Source organism: Herpailurus yagouaroundi, unplaced genomic scaffold, assembly GCF_014898765.1.
Source record: "Herpailurus yagouaroundi ecotype Mexico unplaced genomic scaffold, PumYag 28, whole genome shotgun sequence".
Taxonomy (NCBI): domain Eukaryota; kingdom Metazoa; phylum Chordata; class Mammalia; order Carnivora; family Felidae; genus Herpailurus; species Herpailurus yagouaroundi.
This window is the reverse complement of record NW_024412376.1, coordinates 159262491-159280122: the sequence shown is the minus strand read 5'-3', so window position 1 is coordinate 159280122 and position 17632 is coordinate 159262491. Positions and strand designations below refer to the sequence as shown.

Here is a 17632-nt window from a genome sequence, read left to right as displayed (position 1 = left end):
AAGGAAGGAAGGAAGGAAGGAAGGAAGGAAGGAAGGAAGGAAGGAAGAAAAAAATGGAAAGTATGTTCAATGACGATAATAGAAGGGGGCATCAAAGAAGAAAAAGAAATACACACATAACTTTCAACACGTCACAAAAGAAACAGCAGAATATATGCATATAAAAGGAAAGAAAATGAACAAAGACCCAGGAAACGTAATTCTTTGCAACTCTATTTAGTTATTGAAATAGACATGGCTACTGACCCTCCCAGACGGGCTGTGAGTTCTATTTTTGGTGTCACAGTTACACATAATATACGTGGTGCCCAGAATTTCAGAGGACAACAAGGAATTACAGGGCTTTTCTATGCTTAAGCGCAGTGAAAGTACTTAATTCCATCTCCTTCGACATTACTGAAGACCCCTCTTTGTGCCAGTCATCCTGTACTGGGAATGCATGGGGGAGGTCACAGGCTCTGTTCACAAGGAGCTCTGGACTTAATGGGCAGAGAAACACGTACACAGCTAATTGCCATACAAGATAAGTGCTCTACTAGTGCACTTATACTATGCTGTGGGAACACAGGGGAAGGAGTAATTAATTTTCTCTGAAGGTGGGGAGAGGATGCATAAATCCGAGGAAGCCATGGGTCACGATCTTTACATTTAATAATGTCTATTCCTTGTCAAAGATTTAATTTTGAGGCTCATTCCCTCATCCCACACAACCCTTACCTTCACGCTTCCAAATTCCATATAGAAGTAAACAAGCTGCAAAGCATACTTTTCTATCATTTAAAAAAAAAAACTCCTGACATACAATATTTAAGCCCAAGAGCTGTTGTTTCAAATATCTAAGTGTTTGGTTGAATGAAAAAGCACAACTAGTTTGCTCGGTTTGGATCGCTATGACCCTGAAGATAAGAAGAGAACGTATCACAAGCAGGTATGATAAACATCCCCTCGAGTGTGGTAGACTTGAAATTATCCTCTCTTGTTTTATGATTTCAAATACCTGACTTCAGAAGAACTCTCTTCATAGTCGTATCTATTAACACATATTGAAAAGCACGTTACTCTGGGCAGCTGTTTGCGACGACATTTCTAGAGACTGTGGACAAACAACTGAAAGCAAACAAAGAGGGTGCTCTGGTGTGTTAGCCTTGGATGGGCTCCGCTCCAGTTCTCTAGCAAGCAGCATTAACTTCTGGACAAGACTCGTGATTTACTAGGCATTTGGCCCGATGCTATCAACAGAAGCATTACCAACTGCCACATGAGGTATTAACATTGAACACCATTATCTGACCTCCTCAAACCTAACCGTTTCAGGCCAAACTATGGGTTACAACAAAGAAAAGGGATTTTCATAATCAGTAAGCAACTCATTAATCCTCCGCAATGTTGTTTAAAACCTAGCCTATAAACACAACCAGGTTACTGACCTGTGGTCAAGACATTTTGGTTGAAGTATTGACTAACATAAATGAATTGGATTTTCACCATTAATTTTCATCAAATTAACGGAGAACTAACAAGGCGATATCTTTCTCGGAGGCATTGGCTGTCCGACATAAAGCTTTATACGAAGTTTCTGAACTGGAAGTTAGACCAAGGCTCTGCAGATTCAAAACTTTGCTTTCTATGAGGAGAAAAACATAACTTCCATGCAGTAAACTTCATGGTAGGTGATTTCATAGTAGTCAGCTTGTTTACAAGCCACTCAGTGATGTTTTCAGAGAAAATGTTACCTACAAAACATCAACTTCTACTTGTGGAGCCACAAAGTACACTCTGCTATTATTCTCTGCTATTAATCAATGGAGTCAAAATAAAGAAGTGGCCCTAAGGGGAAAGAACACCAGCTTAACCCTTATTTGTCGAAGTGTATTTATGAGTGGATACTGAAAACGAACTTGTAGCTATGTAGAGGGCAAGCAAGAAAGCAACCCAGGAGCTGGGGCCATACGGTGTAAGGAGTAGATAGACTCGTAGGAAGACACTAAAGATAAACTTGGCCAATTCTGTAATTGTGTCCTAATCCAGACAGCAGCAACACATTTACTATGGTAAAACTCGTAGTCTGTCATGTTCAGGATGTGGAGTAAACATCCCCTGAAGGCTAAAACACCTGTCACTATCACTCATTCAAAGCCAATCACTATTCTAGATATCGAAGACATTCAGATAAATAATATATAATCTCTGGTTTTGAGATGCCTAAGAGTCTAGCATGGAACACAGGTACGTAAAATATTAAAGAACATCATGATGGATAAACGCTCAAAGTGGAACAAAATTGTAGAGTACCATTTAAAGCATGGATATTGCGTTTTTTTAAAGCACAGTATTTTGCACACCGCAGGAATTCAAGGGAAACTACTTTTCTTTTTCTTCCGTACAATGTGCCATCAGATGCTGCCAGTAGCTTTCATTACTTTGGGTGAAAGTTACTTTACCGCTTTGGTGCTCGCAACCTCCTGGTCTATAAAACACGAGGTTTATCTACATGGTCTCTAAAGTCCCACCTTTAGATCTGGACACCATACGAGAAAGTAACTTTAAAAGGTGAGGGGAGAACGAAAAACATGGGATATGATATGGAGATCCATGAAGCAATGTTCAGTATCCGAGAATCAGAGTAGTATGTACAAAGTGAGTAAATACGTTTCACAAGGAAGACAAGGATGTTCAGGGTAAGAAAAGAATCCCCGTGCAGTTTTTGTGAACAGGCTGAAAAAAATTTATAAAGATTAACGTGTAGGTTAAGAAGAATCTATGTTCCTCATGGCTCCTTAAGGAAGATCAGTTTTCAGATACAGCTGAAGAGAGGGACCCTAGGACCAGAGGTCAAACAGTGCTTGAGTCGTACAGTCATGTGCTGACTTTAGTTAAGTCTTGAGCATGCCTACCACATACCAGGTCCTATACGAGGTAAGTTCATATATAGTATGAAAATACTCAGAGGGGACATAAGGAATACATATATTTTTAGCAAGTTTAGTATCTCAGACATGAGAGAAATTTTTGTTTTAAAGAAACTAATGCTTACCAAGTTCGAACCAAACAGAAATACAACAGTTTATTAACTGGCAAGTGAAAAATGTCAAGGCTTAAAAATGTATTAAGAACTCGTAACACCAAGTATATATGGCAAGGCCTCCTTGCAATTCAGACTGAAAGAAGGAAGACACAGGACGATGTATTTTCTTCTTAGATGATCTGATGGATTACTGAAAAGCTAAATGCTATACGTTTTAGAGAACAGCAATTGGAAATTTGTTCTTTCCCCTAAAGGTCTGACTACTTTGTAAACAAACAAACCAAAAACTTAAGCAACATGGGAAATGAGGACATCTGTTAACAACTAGTCCTAACTTTTATAGGATGCTACAGGAGAAGAGTTGAGGGGAGGGGTGGGGCAGGGCGGAGAACAGATAAAGGATACAAATGCAGCTATTGCTTAAATCAGGGATTGTGGAAAAGGCATCCAGAGTGCACATTAAGTGTCTAAATAGCTGTCTGTCCCCGCTGATTCTGGGAGCTCCTTGAGGACAAGGACTTTAGTGCATTTCTCTCTGTATCCCCAGACGCTGCTGTGGTCCCTGGCATGAAGGAGGCCATCAAACAGTGTCTGCTGTATTAATGAACTGTGTGCCCTTTCTTTCCTCCCTTTTCCCTTTTCCCTTCCTTGCAAAGCTTGCAAAACGTGCTGGTAACTTGTTTTCTAGAACTTCCTGAGAGGAACAATGCAGGTTAGAACTAAAATAGCAGAATCTCTTTACATAATCACTGAATGGAACTAAGACTCTAATCTGATTATAAATACCTATGTCACAAACTCAATTACTAAAGTATCAATTCCCATGTGTCTGGTGAGTCTACCATCCAGCTCCTCCTCCATAAAATAATACAAAACACTATCAAATGTTATACTAAATTCCCCCAGGTATCCTTCAAATGGCATAAAAAACACAGAAAACAAGTGTACATGGGCTCTCCCACCCTGCCTTGCCTCCATGCCCCAACCCCCCCCCTCTCTCCTTCTCTCTCACTCACCAGTTAGAATGGCCATCATCAAGAAGAAAGAGAGAAATGTTGGTGAGGATGTGGAGAAGTAGGAACCCTTCTGCACTGTTGGTGGGAACGTACATTGGTACAGCCACTATGAAAGACAGTATGGCAGTTCCCCCCAAAATTAGAAACAGAACCACCATATATATGAGTTAGTAATCCCACTTCGGGGTATTTAGCCAAAGAAAAACACTAATTTGAAAAGGTATATGCATCCCCATGTTCATTGCAACATTATTTACAATAGCCCAAGATACTCAAACAACCCAAGTGTCCATCAATAGATGAATGGATAAAAAAAAAAATATAGTGAAAATATATATAATGGAGTGTTATTAAGCCACGAAAAAGGAAGACATTCTGTCATTGGCAACAACATGGATATCCTTTTGAACTCATTAGGCTAAATGAGAGATGTCAGCCAGACGAGCACTGTGTGGTATCACTTATGTGTGAAATTTTAAAAAGTCAACGTGTGAAAACAGAGAATAAAATGGCAGTTGCCAGGGGATAGGAGATGGGGAGGACCAAAGAGATGTCGTTTAAGGGTACAAACTTTCAACAAGTAGTAAATAGACTCTAGAGATGAAACACATAGTACCTTGAGGATAGACAACAGTATTGTATTATAATCATGAGACTTGTTAAGACACTAGAACTTAATTATTCCAACTACTAAAAAGAAAGGATAATGATGTAATGTGACAGAGGTGCTAATTATCACTACAACTGCAACCATATTACAATATGTAAATGTATCAAATTAATGTGTCATACACCTTAAGTTTATCCAATGTTATATACCAAATAAATTTCAATTAAAAAAAAAAAGAAAGAAAGAAAGAAAGAAAGAAAGAACGAACGAACGAACTCTGGGCTCACCACAGCTGGCTGGCTTGCAAGTAAGGTTCTTAGAAATCTCTTTTTAAAAAATAAACTTTCAAAAATGTTTCCACTGAGAAACATTCATTGTGCAATCAGTAATTTAATTGGCAAAGACACCAAATTCGTCAGGTTCAGGAAAGAAAAATGAGGCTTCCCTACACAAAGGATTCTGACAAACACAACAAAGGAGGACTCTATTAACTTGAATTCCTTCTCAAAGAAATGAATTCAAAGTAAACGCCACCAACAAACTGAAGATTGAATTAAATGTCGTCACATAATAAACAAGATGACAGGGTGCACTAAACAAACAAGGTTTACAAGGTGTACAGGAAGTATAGAGAGCCATGTAATTTACACATCGGGATACCTCCACAGTTAAAATATGCCTAGATTGCTTCAGATTCTGTGTCCCCCTCTTGTGCTCTGTCTCTCTCAAAAATAAACAATAAAATTTTTTTTTTTTTTTAAAAAAAGGGGATGCCTGGGTGGCTCAGTCAGTTAAGCATCCAACTTCAGATCAGGTCATGATCTCACGGTTCGTGGGTTCGAGCCCCACGTCGGGCTCTGTGCTGGCAGCTCGGAGCCTGGAGCCTGCTTCGGATTTTGAGTCTCCCTCTCTCTCTGCCCCTCCCCAACTTGGGTGGGCTCTCTCTCTCTCACTCTCTCTCTCTCTCTCAAAAATAAATAAACATTAAATTTTTTTTAAAAAATATGCCTAGATGTTAAATCCATCTCTAACGTCAAAATAGTAGCTATCTGGCTCTGGTGACTGAGAGGGAGCTAAGAACCTTAAAGCCTCCCTAAAATTTTGCCGTCAAAAGTATCCCAAGTTAGTCCATATCTCTGGAGTTTTTCTTGAAACTGACCACTGTTGTGAAGATGAGGCAGTACAGAGAACTTTCTCCCGGAGTGGCTGCCTGCGATGTATCAGCACACCTTCCACTCTAGGGAGGGCCCACCAGTCACCAGGGCTCTCCTTTGTCCATCCCCTTAGGAGGGAAATTGCAAAGTAATCTTGGACTTGTCTCTTTCATCCAGTCGATCCACAAGCCCTGTTGATTTTGCTCTCTTACATCCATTATTTCCCTTCCTCTCTGAGTCTGGTCCTTATCACATGAAGGCAGTATAGTCTCCTTGCTTCAATCTCTTTCCCTACCAACCGCACACACTCTCACACACACACACACTCACACACACGTGTGTGCACACAGGCATTCAATTACTCCTACCTAAAAACTGCTTTCATTTTATGTCCCAGCTTTAAAAAATGATTTCCTACTATCTACATGTTACATAAAATGTATCCACTTGTCATTCATAAATCTCCATAATCGTTTTTCTTAAATTTTTTTTTCAACGTTTTTATTTTTATTTTTGGGACAGAGAGAGACAGAGCATGAACAGGGGAGGGGCAGAGAGAGAGGGAGACACAGAATCGGAAACAGGCTCCAGGCTCTGAGCCATCAGCCCAGAGCCCGACGCGGGGCTCGAACTCACGGAGTGCGAGATCGTGACCTGGCTGAAGTCGGACGCTTAACCGACTGCGCCACCCAGGCGCCCCTCCATAATCGTTTTTCAAATCCCTTTCACTCTACAATGCAATGGTCATTTATTTTAACCAAACTGCCCTTCTGCTTCTAAAATATAACTTAAGCTTTTCAGCTTGCCCATACGAGCTTCTCTTTCCATCATTTTCTTCCTCCTACTTCAACCTGCCCAGCAAATCTTCCAATAGAGCAGCGTCATTCTCAAATGACCCTGAGTTCAAATCCTACCTCCACCACTGCCTAATCATAGGTCAGTGAAATCAAGTTACTCAATCTCAACAGTTTCCATACCCTGCCCATAAAATGATGAAATACTGCCTGCCCCGGGGAGTTAAGAAGATGGTTGAATGAGGTAACACAATGCCTAGTACATGATCATAATTTTCTTCACTTAAGGCAGAAACTAAATTCCTTTAAATCTTCTTTAGACCCACCACTATACCACATCTATATGATCAATATGATAATCACTCATGGACTCTCTAATTAACCAGAGACAAACATCATTTAGAAAGAGAAGCTAGGGGCACCTGGGTGGCTCAGTCAGTAAAGCATCTGACTCTTGATCTCGGCTCAGGTTATGATCTTATGGTCTGTGAGATCAAGCCCTACATCAGGCTCCTCGCTGACAGGGCAGAACCTGTTTGGGATTCTCTCTCTCCCTCCCACTCTGCCCCTCCCCCACTTGTGCATGTATGCACACGTGTTCGCTTGTGTGCTCTCTCTCTCAAAATAAATAAATAAACTTAAAAAACAGAACAAAAAAAAAAGGAGCTAAAAAGGAGAGGAAATCATTCGAGCTCTGGAGTCTGCCAAGTTCTGTTCAATCAAGCAAGTCATGGTCATTGCTCTTTCTTGTAGCCATCCTCCTGGGCCAAAGCCAAGCACAGTTGACCTTGGGTTTGAAATGCACCAGTCCACTTATACTGGATTTTTTTTTTTTATAAATACAGTAATATAAATGTATTTCCTCTTATGATTTTCTTAACAAACATTTTCTTTTCTCTAGCTTTCTTTATTGAAGAATATAGTATATAATACATATAACATACAAAAATCAACTGGTTATGTTATCAGTAAGGCTTCCAATCAACACTAGGCTATTAGTAGTTAAGTTTTGGGAACACCAAAAGTTACTCGTGGATTTTCGACTCTACAGAGGGTGATGTCAGTGCCCCTAGCTCCCGTGTTGTTCAAGAGTCAACTGTAGCTATTTTTATATGTCTGAGAGCAATTCACATGGCATAAAATATCTTAACACTGTGCCTTACCATAATAAGTCTTGAAAGCTAAGAAATAAAAGATTTCCACAGTTTCAATATTATAATCAAGTCCTAGAAACAGCCACATCAGCGTAACAATTTTCAATTGATATTTGCTGTTTTAAAACACACACACACACACGCACACACACAGAGTGACCATAAAAATAAGAAACAGAACACTGAAAGAATTAAAGAAAAATGTAAAAAGGGAAAAGGACAATTATACCCTTTTAGCTGTATGGGTTGGGGACAGAGCGGAGGGGATTGAGGAAAAATGTAATTTATTTGTTGCCTTCTCAGCAAACCAAAAGCTTAATGTTATACGATAGGCTCTTTCTCTGATTTCTCATTCTATCAAACATGTGAATTGCATAATATTATGGTGGTACTTTAAATGCTTGATTGTTGGTATTCGCATTTGTTTCTTAGTCTAAGAATTTCTAGAAATAGTGAAAGAATTCAGAAATTCTCAATAATTAATACCATCATTAAACTGTGTATTAAATTAATGATAAAATAACATCAAGAATTAATATCTTTACGGGGGGGGATGTTTTAGAGAAGAACGGAGAACAGAGACATAAAGAAAACATAATGTTTTACCAAAGCAAACATGGAGTAAATGCTGAGACTGAACTTTGATAAATCTCTGGCATTTTATATGAAACACAAAAAATATTATAGTGCAGTAATCCTGGAAGAACTTAAATAAGGAAGTATAAAACAATATGATCAACATCTTAACCCATTATTTAATCACTGATGAAATTTGTATTATATTAATCTCAACTTTAGGACAAAATGGAGTTTGAAGGGCATCATAATTTGGCAAAATTATTTGTATCTTCCACCTTCCACAATAAACACTGATTCACACACACAATTTATTCCTAAGGCTGTTAGGGATATGTACATAGAATGCATAGTTGTGAAGGGAGTCAGTGATGAAAATTAATGCCTTTTAGGAAATAAATTGTTTTTTAAAAATATAAAGTTCAAATATAATCACCTGCGACTGTTCTATTTCTGCTTTGTTTAACTTGATTCCAAGGATTTCAGCAGCAACTTTCTGAAAACACAGGAAGACCTACATAACAAAAATAGGTTTAAATGATTTAAAACAGGCATGCTTAAGTTCCTTCAAATAAATTGAATTTTCTAAAAAATGATAAACAGCAAGAATTGCAAAAATATGATGTACCAGGTTATTCCAAAAATAGCTTTGTCAAATACACTAACATTTTAAGAGTAATAATTTTTTTTAATATTGAATCATAATTTGAAAATCATACAATTCACTAAATTGATCTAAACATAAAGTGGCGCCTGGGTGGCTCAGTCAGTTAAGCATCCGACTTCAGCTCAGGTCATGATCTCGCGGTTTGTGAGTTCAAGCCCCGTGTTGGGCTCTGTGCTGATGACTCAAAGCCTGGAGCCTGTTTCAGATTCTGTGTTTTCCTCTCTCTCTGACCCTCCCCCGTTCATGCTCTGTCTCTCTCTGTCTCAAAAATAAATAAACGTTAAAAAAAAAAAAGATTTTAAACATAAAGATATTTATCCCTAAAAATTTTAATTTTTAAGATTTTAACATGAAACAATTAATTATAGATACCACATTAAAAACAAAACAAACAAACAAAAACTACTAGTATAACAAACTCCTAGAAGTCCTGGAGAAGATGAAAATAAATTAGCCTATACTTCAGTACCCAGGTTTTTCACTGCCAATTCTGTATCCGTTTTTGGTCTAGGTTTAGCCTATCTCAAAAGGTCTTACTTTCCAACCCTTTAATAATCTTTGTGGCTCTCATGGATTTCAATAAATCCTCCGTATATCTTGAGCAAAACAACTTAGTAATGTCTACTGTATTTTATCAGTGCAGAGTAAAAGAACAGTAAACTGTTATCACTAAACAGAAATCAACAATACTTTTCTATAAATAGCCTTTCATACATATGTGACTTATAATGGGCCCACTATGATTCCTAGGGCTCCAATCGCACACTGACTATGATGTATAACTTGTCTTGCTTCGTAAGTGTCTTATCATATTCTTACTCCTACTTATCTCATGATTGCTTACTGAATACTTATTGCAACAAATTTAATTTTGATTTCTAATAAAAAAAAAAAAGATATACATATACCCAACAGGCATATGTTGTTTACATCCTAAAAAGCATTATGCATGATAGTCTGATGGTCAACAGTCAAGGAAAACAAGGAAGCTAGTGTGCTGCAATGGAGACAAAGAGAGGGTTTGTGGAAGAAAATGAGCAAAGAGATGAAGGCAATACAAATCACAAGATCTGGCAGGCTATGGAGGACTTTGGCTTTTACTCTGAGTTAAATGGAAGCCATGGGAAGATGGCCTGATGTGACTTCTATTTTAATGCGGTCAATCTGATGGTTGTATTGAGTATTCTCACTGTAGAAGATCAAGGGTACAAAAAGAGAAGCCAGCAAGGACACTGATGTAAGAGATGATGGCAGCTTGAAACGAAGTGGCAGCAAGGAGAGGGTAAAAAATAGTCACCAAATCCTGCACATATCACGAAAGTAGAGCCAACAGGACTTGGCAATAGACAGATGTGGGGTGTGGGATGTAAAAGAAAGACAGGAGTTGAGACTGATTCTAAAATTTTCTCGGCCTTAGCAACAGTAGAAGATCTGCCGTTTATTGAACTGGGGAAGACAATGAGGGATTTTAGGAGGGACTATCAAGAGTTCAGTTCTGAACCTGAATTAAGTTAGGGCTGCTTATTAGACATCTAAGTGGAGGTGCTGAGCAGACAATTGGATATATGAGTCTTGAGTTTAGGGAAGAGGTCTGGTCAAAGCCCTGAGCCTAAATGAGATGACCAAGGGAGTAAGTTTGGAAAAAGATACCCAAGGACTGAGCCCTAGGGCACTCCAATATTCAGAAGTTGGAGAGAAAAGGAATCAGCAAAATGAAATGAAAGAGAGTAGCTAGCAAGGGAAGAGGAGAACCAGGAAGGGCAGTATCCTGGAAGGTAATGAGGAAAGTATTTCAAAGAAGAGAGAGTGATCAGCTATTTTACGTGCCACAACTAAGTCCAGTAAGATGAGGACTAAGAACTGACCACCGCATTAAGCAAAAAGGAGGTCACTGGTGACTTTAATAACAGTAGTGTGCATCAAATACTGGGGGCAAAAGTCCAACCGCAACTGTTCAAGAGAAACTGCAAAGAAAGAACCGGGAGCTACTCTTTCAAAACATCCCACTGAAACCAGGGGAAAGAAAGAAAGCTAGAGCTCAAGAAGGATGTGGGCTCCACAGTTCCTTGTCTTTACGATAAGAGAAGTCATAATATTTGATATGCAGACAGAATAATCCAATAGACAGAAAACAAGCAATGATGTAGGAAGAAGAGAGAACTGCTGAGCCATGTTCTTCACTAGGCAAGGAGAAATGGGATTAACACACACTGAGCCTGGGAGCACAGAAGGTTTCCCACAGTAATCGTAGAGAAGACAGGAAATATGGGAACAGAGGCAGCAAACATGGCAAGTAGGGGTAAATGTGGCAAGAGTATGCAGCTGTCTTCTGTTGGCTTCAAATTCCTTATAAACTAGGAAAAAAGGCCATCAGCAGAGAGAATGGACGAGGAAATGCTGAAGATCTGAGGAGAGAAGAGAGGTGATAAAAAGTCAACAGCTCATCCTCGGTGAGCAGCAGAGTCATGGCCTAGGGACACGTGGCATAATTACTGGGCAGCATTAAGGGCCTACCTCAGGTTGATGAGTATGAATTTTGAGTGAAACAGCTAGCATGCCTCTGTTCAAATACTTGGGTACGGCCACAAAACAGTGGGGGCTGGCTTTAAACCAGAGTGAAGACTTAGCCAAGTGAGTCTGATACTCTCAAAGTGGGGAAATGGAATTAAGGGCATACGCACAACATAATTTTGATTGCACCTGAGATTTAAGTTAGGAAAATGAGAACATGACAGGAGGTGAGGAACATTAAAAATATGTTCAGATCAGGGTCTATAGGTCCTGCCCAGACTGCAGATTGACTGGATTAGGGCAGTCAGGGGTATGAGCTGGAAAGATGGGAGGGTGGTCAGTGATTAGGACGTCTGACACTGAGACAGAGATAACAAAAGAGCTGCAGTGATTTGTAATGACAGAGCATGGGAGCCAGTGGCTGAGGTGGAGTGGAGGACAAAGAACATGAAATCACCGAGGATTATGACCAAGGTAGTATTAGAGGAAAGTACAGTAAATTAGGAGTGCAACTCCTCAAGCGACGAGGGGAGTAACCTCTAGATGGAGAGGACTACAAGTGTCAAAGTGATTCCATAAGAACAAATGACTTCAAAGTTGCATTTAAAAAGAAAATAATGAGGATTTTTAGTGGTGGCTCAACATAAGTACACAAAAAGTACTGAGTGGTTAAACACAAACTAAAATAGTGGAAGTTAAAATAATTCTAAAATGACAAAAGACTCCAAGGAAGATAAATGAGAGTAGAAGCCCAGCCCATGGATAGACTTACCAAGGAGTACTGATTTTTGTATATTTTTAAGTGGCATGTGTATGTGCTGATGTTTGCATTATCTTGGGGAAAAGGTTTTTCCCATAATAATCAGAAAATAAATAGATAATGAAATCTTTAAAAGTTTAACCTTGATCAATCAAAGAAATTAAAATAGGAAAATACTTTTTTTTTTTTTTTTTGCCTACCAAATTGACAAAGATTTAAAAGTAAATACATAAATCCTGGATGCTAAAAAATAGTGCCATGATATGGCACTCATACAAATGTTGGTGGTAGTATGGATTATTAAATCTATTTAAGTGACATGGCAAAACTTTCTGCATATAAATTTTTAAATAAAAGTAAAACGCAAAATTATTTCTACATTATGATCTTAATTTTTTAAATAAACATTTAGTGCAGTTCAAAACGCTGGAGTGTCACCGCTTGGGTTTACAAATCCTATCCCCACCACTCATTAGCTGTGCACCCTGGACCCCATTACATCATCTCTCCAGGACTCATCCTTAGCACAGAGATAGCGAGAGAATGAGAGAACCACAGTGCAGTCACGAAGCAAGCATTCAGTGAGTTCAATTCGCTAGCAGCAACAGCAGTAATGTTGAGTATTTGTGCGCATCAGAAAAAGAAAACTATAAGGAATCATATGAGGTTGTGAGTGGTCACCTCTGGATGCTGACATAATGTATGATTTATACGTTCTTTTTCTTTTCTTATGTTCTTTTTTTTTTTTTTAATTTTTTTTTTCAACGTTTATTTATTTTTGGGACAGAGAGAGACAGAGCATGAACAGGCGAGGGGCAGAGAGAGAGGGAGACAGAATCGGAAACAGGCTCCAGGCTCTGAGCCATCAGCCCAGAGCCCGACGCGGGGCTCGAACTCACGGACCGCGAGATCGTGACCTGGCTGAAGTCAGACGCTTAACCGACTGCGCCACCCAGGCGCCCCTCTTATGTTCTTTTTAACTCTCATATTTTTAAATTCCCTAAAATATCCATAAAATTACGTTAAATGAATTGCAAATGTAATACAGACCAATTAAACATTATATCTATTTTATATCTTCAACAGGAATCAATTTGTTCCAAAAGTTGTCTGGGAAGTATACTTCCTATGAATATTAGTAATAAACAAAAGATCACTTATAATATGCAGTATTCATTATTTTACTTACAGAGTCTCCTGTCTTTGCTGAGACAAAGTGGCTACTAAAACCATTTTCCTGGCAAAACCGTAAATGTTTATCAGGTTTTACTGTTCGCATATGCTCCAAATCAACTAGAAAAGTGAACAAAAACAAACAGAACAAAACTCAGTATCAGAGTCAATCAATACATTGTTAACAAGTTTAACTGTGACTTACTTTCCAATATTATATCCCAGCTTAGACACTATCTGTGTAACCTTGAGCAATTTCTTTAACCTCTTTATGCTTGAGTCTATAAATCTAAAAACGGAGAATAACAAATAGACCTCCCTCATATAGAGTTATTTGAGAATGACTCCATGAACATTGCACAATGACCAGTACATGAAAAGTGCTCAAAAAATGGAAAGTACTCATTCCTATTATCTACAGCCTCAGGCACACTGATGAGACACGAAAAAGATCTCATCTTGGCATCACATGTTTAAACACAATGATTACAGTGGACTGTTGAACATCATGGGTTTGAACTTACACGTGGACTTCTACTGTATAGTACTCTAAATGTATTTTCTCTTCCTTATGACTTGCTTGATAGCATTCTTTTCTCTACCTTACTTTACTGAAAGAATATATAATACATATAGCAAATAAAAAAATGTGTTCATTGACAGTTTATGTTATCAGTAAGCCTTCCGGTCAAGAGCAGGCTGTTAGTGGTTATGTTTTGGGGAAGCCAAAAGTTATACATAGATTTTTGACTATGCGAGGGATGGGCACACCTAACCCCCATGTTGTTCAAAGGTCACTGTAATTGAAAGCAAGATGCACTTCCCCAACCATATTTAGTTTGAAACAACTTAATTACCTTAATAATTACAATAGTTCTATAATCCCTAGAAACTTTAATGTTAACACAAATACAAATTAATTTTGTGCCAAAAGATAACAATATTTTGTTGCATGTTTATTTATAGCCACAGTTTGATTTCACAAAGATACAGCTCAGTTGCTTTCCAAATCTAAAGTGTACATTTTGAAAGTAATGGGCAAGCGAATATTTCCTTGAAAGTTGTAGGTACTTTAAAGCAAAGCACGGTACCAAAGCCAATACTGGCTTTATCCAGCACAGTCTATTTTTTCAAATGTGATCCTTTATTGAATAGTTTCTCCTTTTACAACACTACAGACCCTATAAGGGTGTTGACTCAATGCCGTCAAATTAGAAGGCAAATATATTCACAGGATTTAAGGACAACTAGGCTCTTTGAGTCAATATAGGAAAAAAAAACTTAAACTGATTTCCTGAGGAAGGGACCCAACTGACTTGTAAAAACTTGTAAATTTGCAAATCTACTAAGCCTACATAATAGTGGCAATTGATTATCAACTAAAAAATGCTCTCATACTACATAAAAGGCTTTATTTAATATTATATCGAAGGTCTTTAGTTTGTAGGCTCAACAGATCTTTCTCTAGGAGATTTCTGATCTAGTGGGGGATTTCTGAGTCCCATTTACACTGCTTAGCTTGGATAATGTGGAGCTTTTTTCCTTTCTGGCCACAAGTGCTGTTCCTTAAACATCACTGAGACCTTATTTACAAGAACAAGCCAAAAAATGTCCAGATACCACAGGCATCAATTTGTAGAAGACTAAAATACTGAGCTATTAGCACTGACATTTATACATCTAGTTTATCATAATATTGAGGCTAAAATGCTTTCCTAATGCAACATGAGTAAGAACAAATCATGTCACTAAGAAAATTACCCAATGAAATCACTGTCCAATTAAAAAGAAACAAACATGAAGTTTGTCACTTAATGTGTGTGCGCATTTGTCTTTTCAAATGGAATAGTCTATCAGTGTTCTGTTTTTTCTTTCTCTTTCTTCCTCCCTACCACCTGCCCCCCAACTCCCTAACTACCACTTACATTTATCTATAGCATTGGGGAATTAACCACCCAAGTACAGGTTTTTTTCCTAATAAAGATACTAAAGAAACTAGTACTATCACTGGTCAACTGAAAACAGCAGCAACATTTATCCAACAAACATTTATTGAGCACCTATTATATACCAAGCACTGTGGGAGGCAGTGAGAACCCAAAGATAAAAAACCTATAAGCCATGGGGCGCCTGGGTGACTCAGTCAGTTAACTGTCTAACTTCGGCTCAGATCATGATCTCACGGCTCACAAGTTCGAGTCCCACATCGGGCTCTGTGCTGACAGCTCAGAGCCTGGAGCCTGCTTCGGATGCGTGTCTCCCTCTCTCTCTGCCCCTTCCCCTCTCTCTCTCTCTCTCTCTCTCTCTCTCAAAAATAAACATTAAAAATAAAAAAGAAAGAAAAGACAAAAAGAAAAATATACAATCCAGGTTCTAAAAAAGCCACCACCCTACTTTAAGAACATAAAAGACCATCAGAAACGTTATTTTAAATAACAGAGTCTGACAAAGGAGACAGCAGATCAAGAAAAGGCCCTCACAGAACTTCACCACAAAGTTTCCCTCTGTTCTGTTAGAATTTAGTGGGCAACCCTGAAGAGGACACAGTTACTAGAATACTTAATGCTAAATAACCCAGAAATGTACACCCTGAAGATAAAGTTATGGTGAGACAATGCTAAAATCTTTCCTTTCTTCGCTTTTAAGAGCATCCTTAAGATTATCCAGTAGTCATCTATCATACATGCGATAATACTCTCACTGCTACCGTTTAATTTCTTTTATGTCCTTCAGTGAGCTACATCATCTTTCCAGTTCTCATATTTTATTTTTGAAAATGGAATAAAAATTTCCTAATAACAGTAATACATACTCATTTCCCAAACATTCTGGCGTATATCCTTCCAATATCTAAGCAACTGAAGGACAAAGGCATTAACATCATACATACGTGCAATTCCTTTCACCTCAATCACACTACAACTGTGCTTAAACATGGACTTAACAATCCCTTTTTTTTTTTAATTTTTTAAATGTTTACTTTTGAAGGAGAGAGAGACAGAGTGTGAGCAGGGGAGGGGCAGAGAGAGAGGGAGACACAGAATCCGAAGCAGGCTCCAGACTCCAAGCTGTGAGCACAGAGCCCGACACAGGGCTTGAACCCACAAACCGTGAGATCGGGACCTGAGCCAAAGTTGGATGCTCAACCAAATGGGCCACCCAGGCTCCCCTGGGCTTAACAATTTCTAAGGACAGCCACTTTATTGATCATTCATTCATTTGGTTATATAGGAGTGCTTATTATGGCCAGGCACTGTCCTGGGTGCTGGGGACCCAAGGAGCTTACATTATAGTAAAGGCAAGAGACTGACAAATAAAATAACATAGTATGGCAACTGCTAATAGATCTTATGGAGAAAAATAAAGGGCACAGGAGGGGAAGTACTATTTTAAACAGGTAAGCCAAAGACCTTCAGAAGGCTAAGGGGCAAGGAAATCTGGGAAAAGCCTTCCAAGCAGAAGAAACTGTAAGGGCAACGTCATTAAAGGAAGATTATGCATAGCAGTTAAAGAAAAGCCAGGAGGCCAGAGTGGCTGAAATGAGTTAACAAGAAAGGGAAACAGTAGGGAATGAGGTTTAAAAAGCTAGGAACCAGATCACAAAGGGTGTGCAGGTCACATTTTATAAGGTTAATATGGGCTGCTGCAGAGAATAAACTACAGAGTCACATATAAAGCAGAGAAGCCACTGAAGAAACTACTGTAAAAATCTAAGAAAACAAACAAACAAAACCATCAGGAAAGAAAGCAGAGCCAAGAGAGACTGGGTTGCAGAGATTGTACGTATTTTTTAAGTCCCTGGATCACACCACACCTGAACACAGCATAGTTATTGGGTTTTTCAGTTATGTAAGGCAATAAAATTCCCTCTAATCTTGTCCAAATATATATATATTTCATATATATATATATGAAAGAGAACATGGTACTTTGGACAATACTCTAGTTGGTAGCAGTAGAGATGATAAAAAGTAGGGCAGATTCTCAATATATTTTTGGAATAAAAAGTAAATACAAAATACTAATGGATTTGATGTGGGATGTGAGAGATTCTGAGAAATCACTTGCAGATAGTAACCTGGATTTAAAATGAGACACAGTATATTACAGGTCTTATTCCAGCCACATTCAGCTACATGGGTGGGGGTGCATTCAAGCAGAGAAATTACTTACTAATTAAACAGAGAAACTG

General features: G+C 38.5%; 1 protein-coding gene across 1 annotated transcript in view; it reads right to left on the bottom strand.

Annotated features, from left to right (window-relative positions):
- Positions 1-17632, bottom strand: part of RAB28 (RAB28, member RAS oncogene family) — a gene marked incomplete at its 5' end in the record, with an annotated part of 64012 nt that overhangs the window by 2042 nt on the left and 44338 nt on the right. The window contains 2 exons of the mRNA XM_040494306.1: positions 8766-8843; positions 13457-13560. Of these exons, the coding sequence (XP_040350240.1) occupies positions 8766-8843; positions 13457-13560 (182 nt within the window). The remainder of the gene's footprint in view (positions 1-8765; positions 8844-13456; positions 13561-17632) is intronic.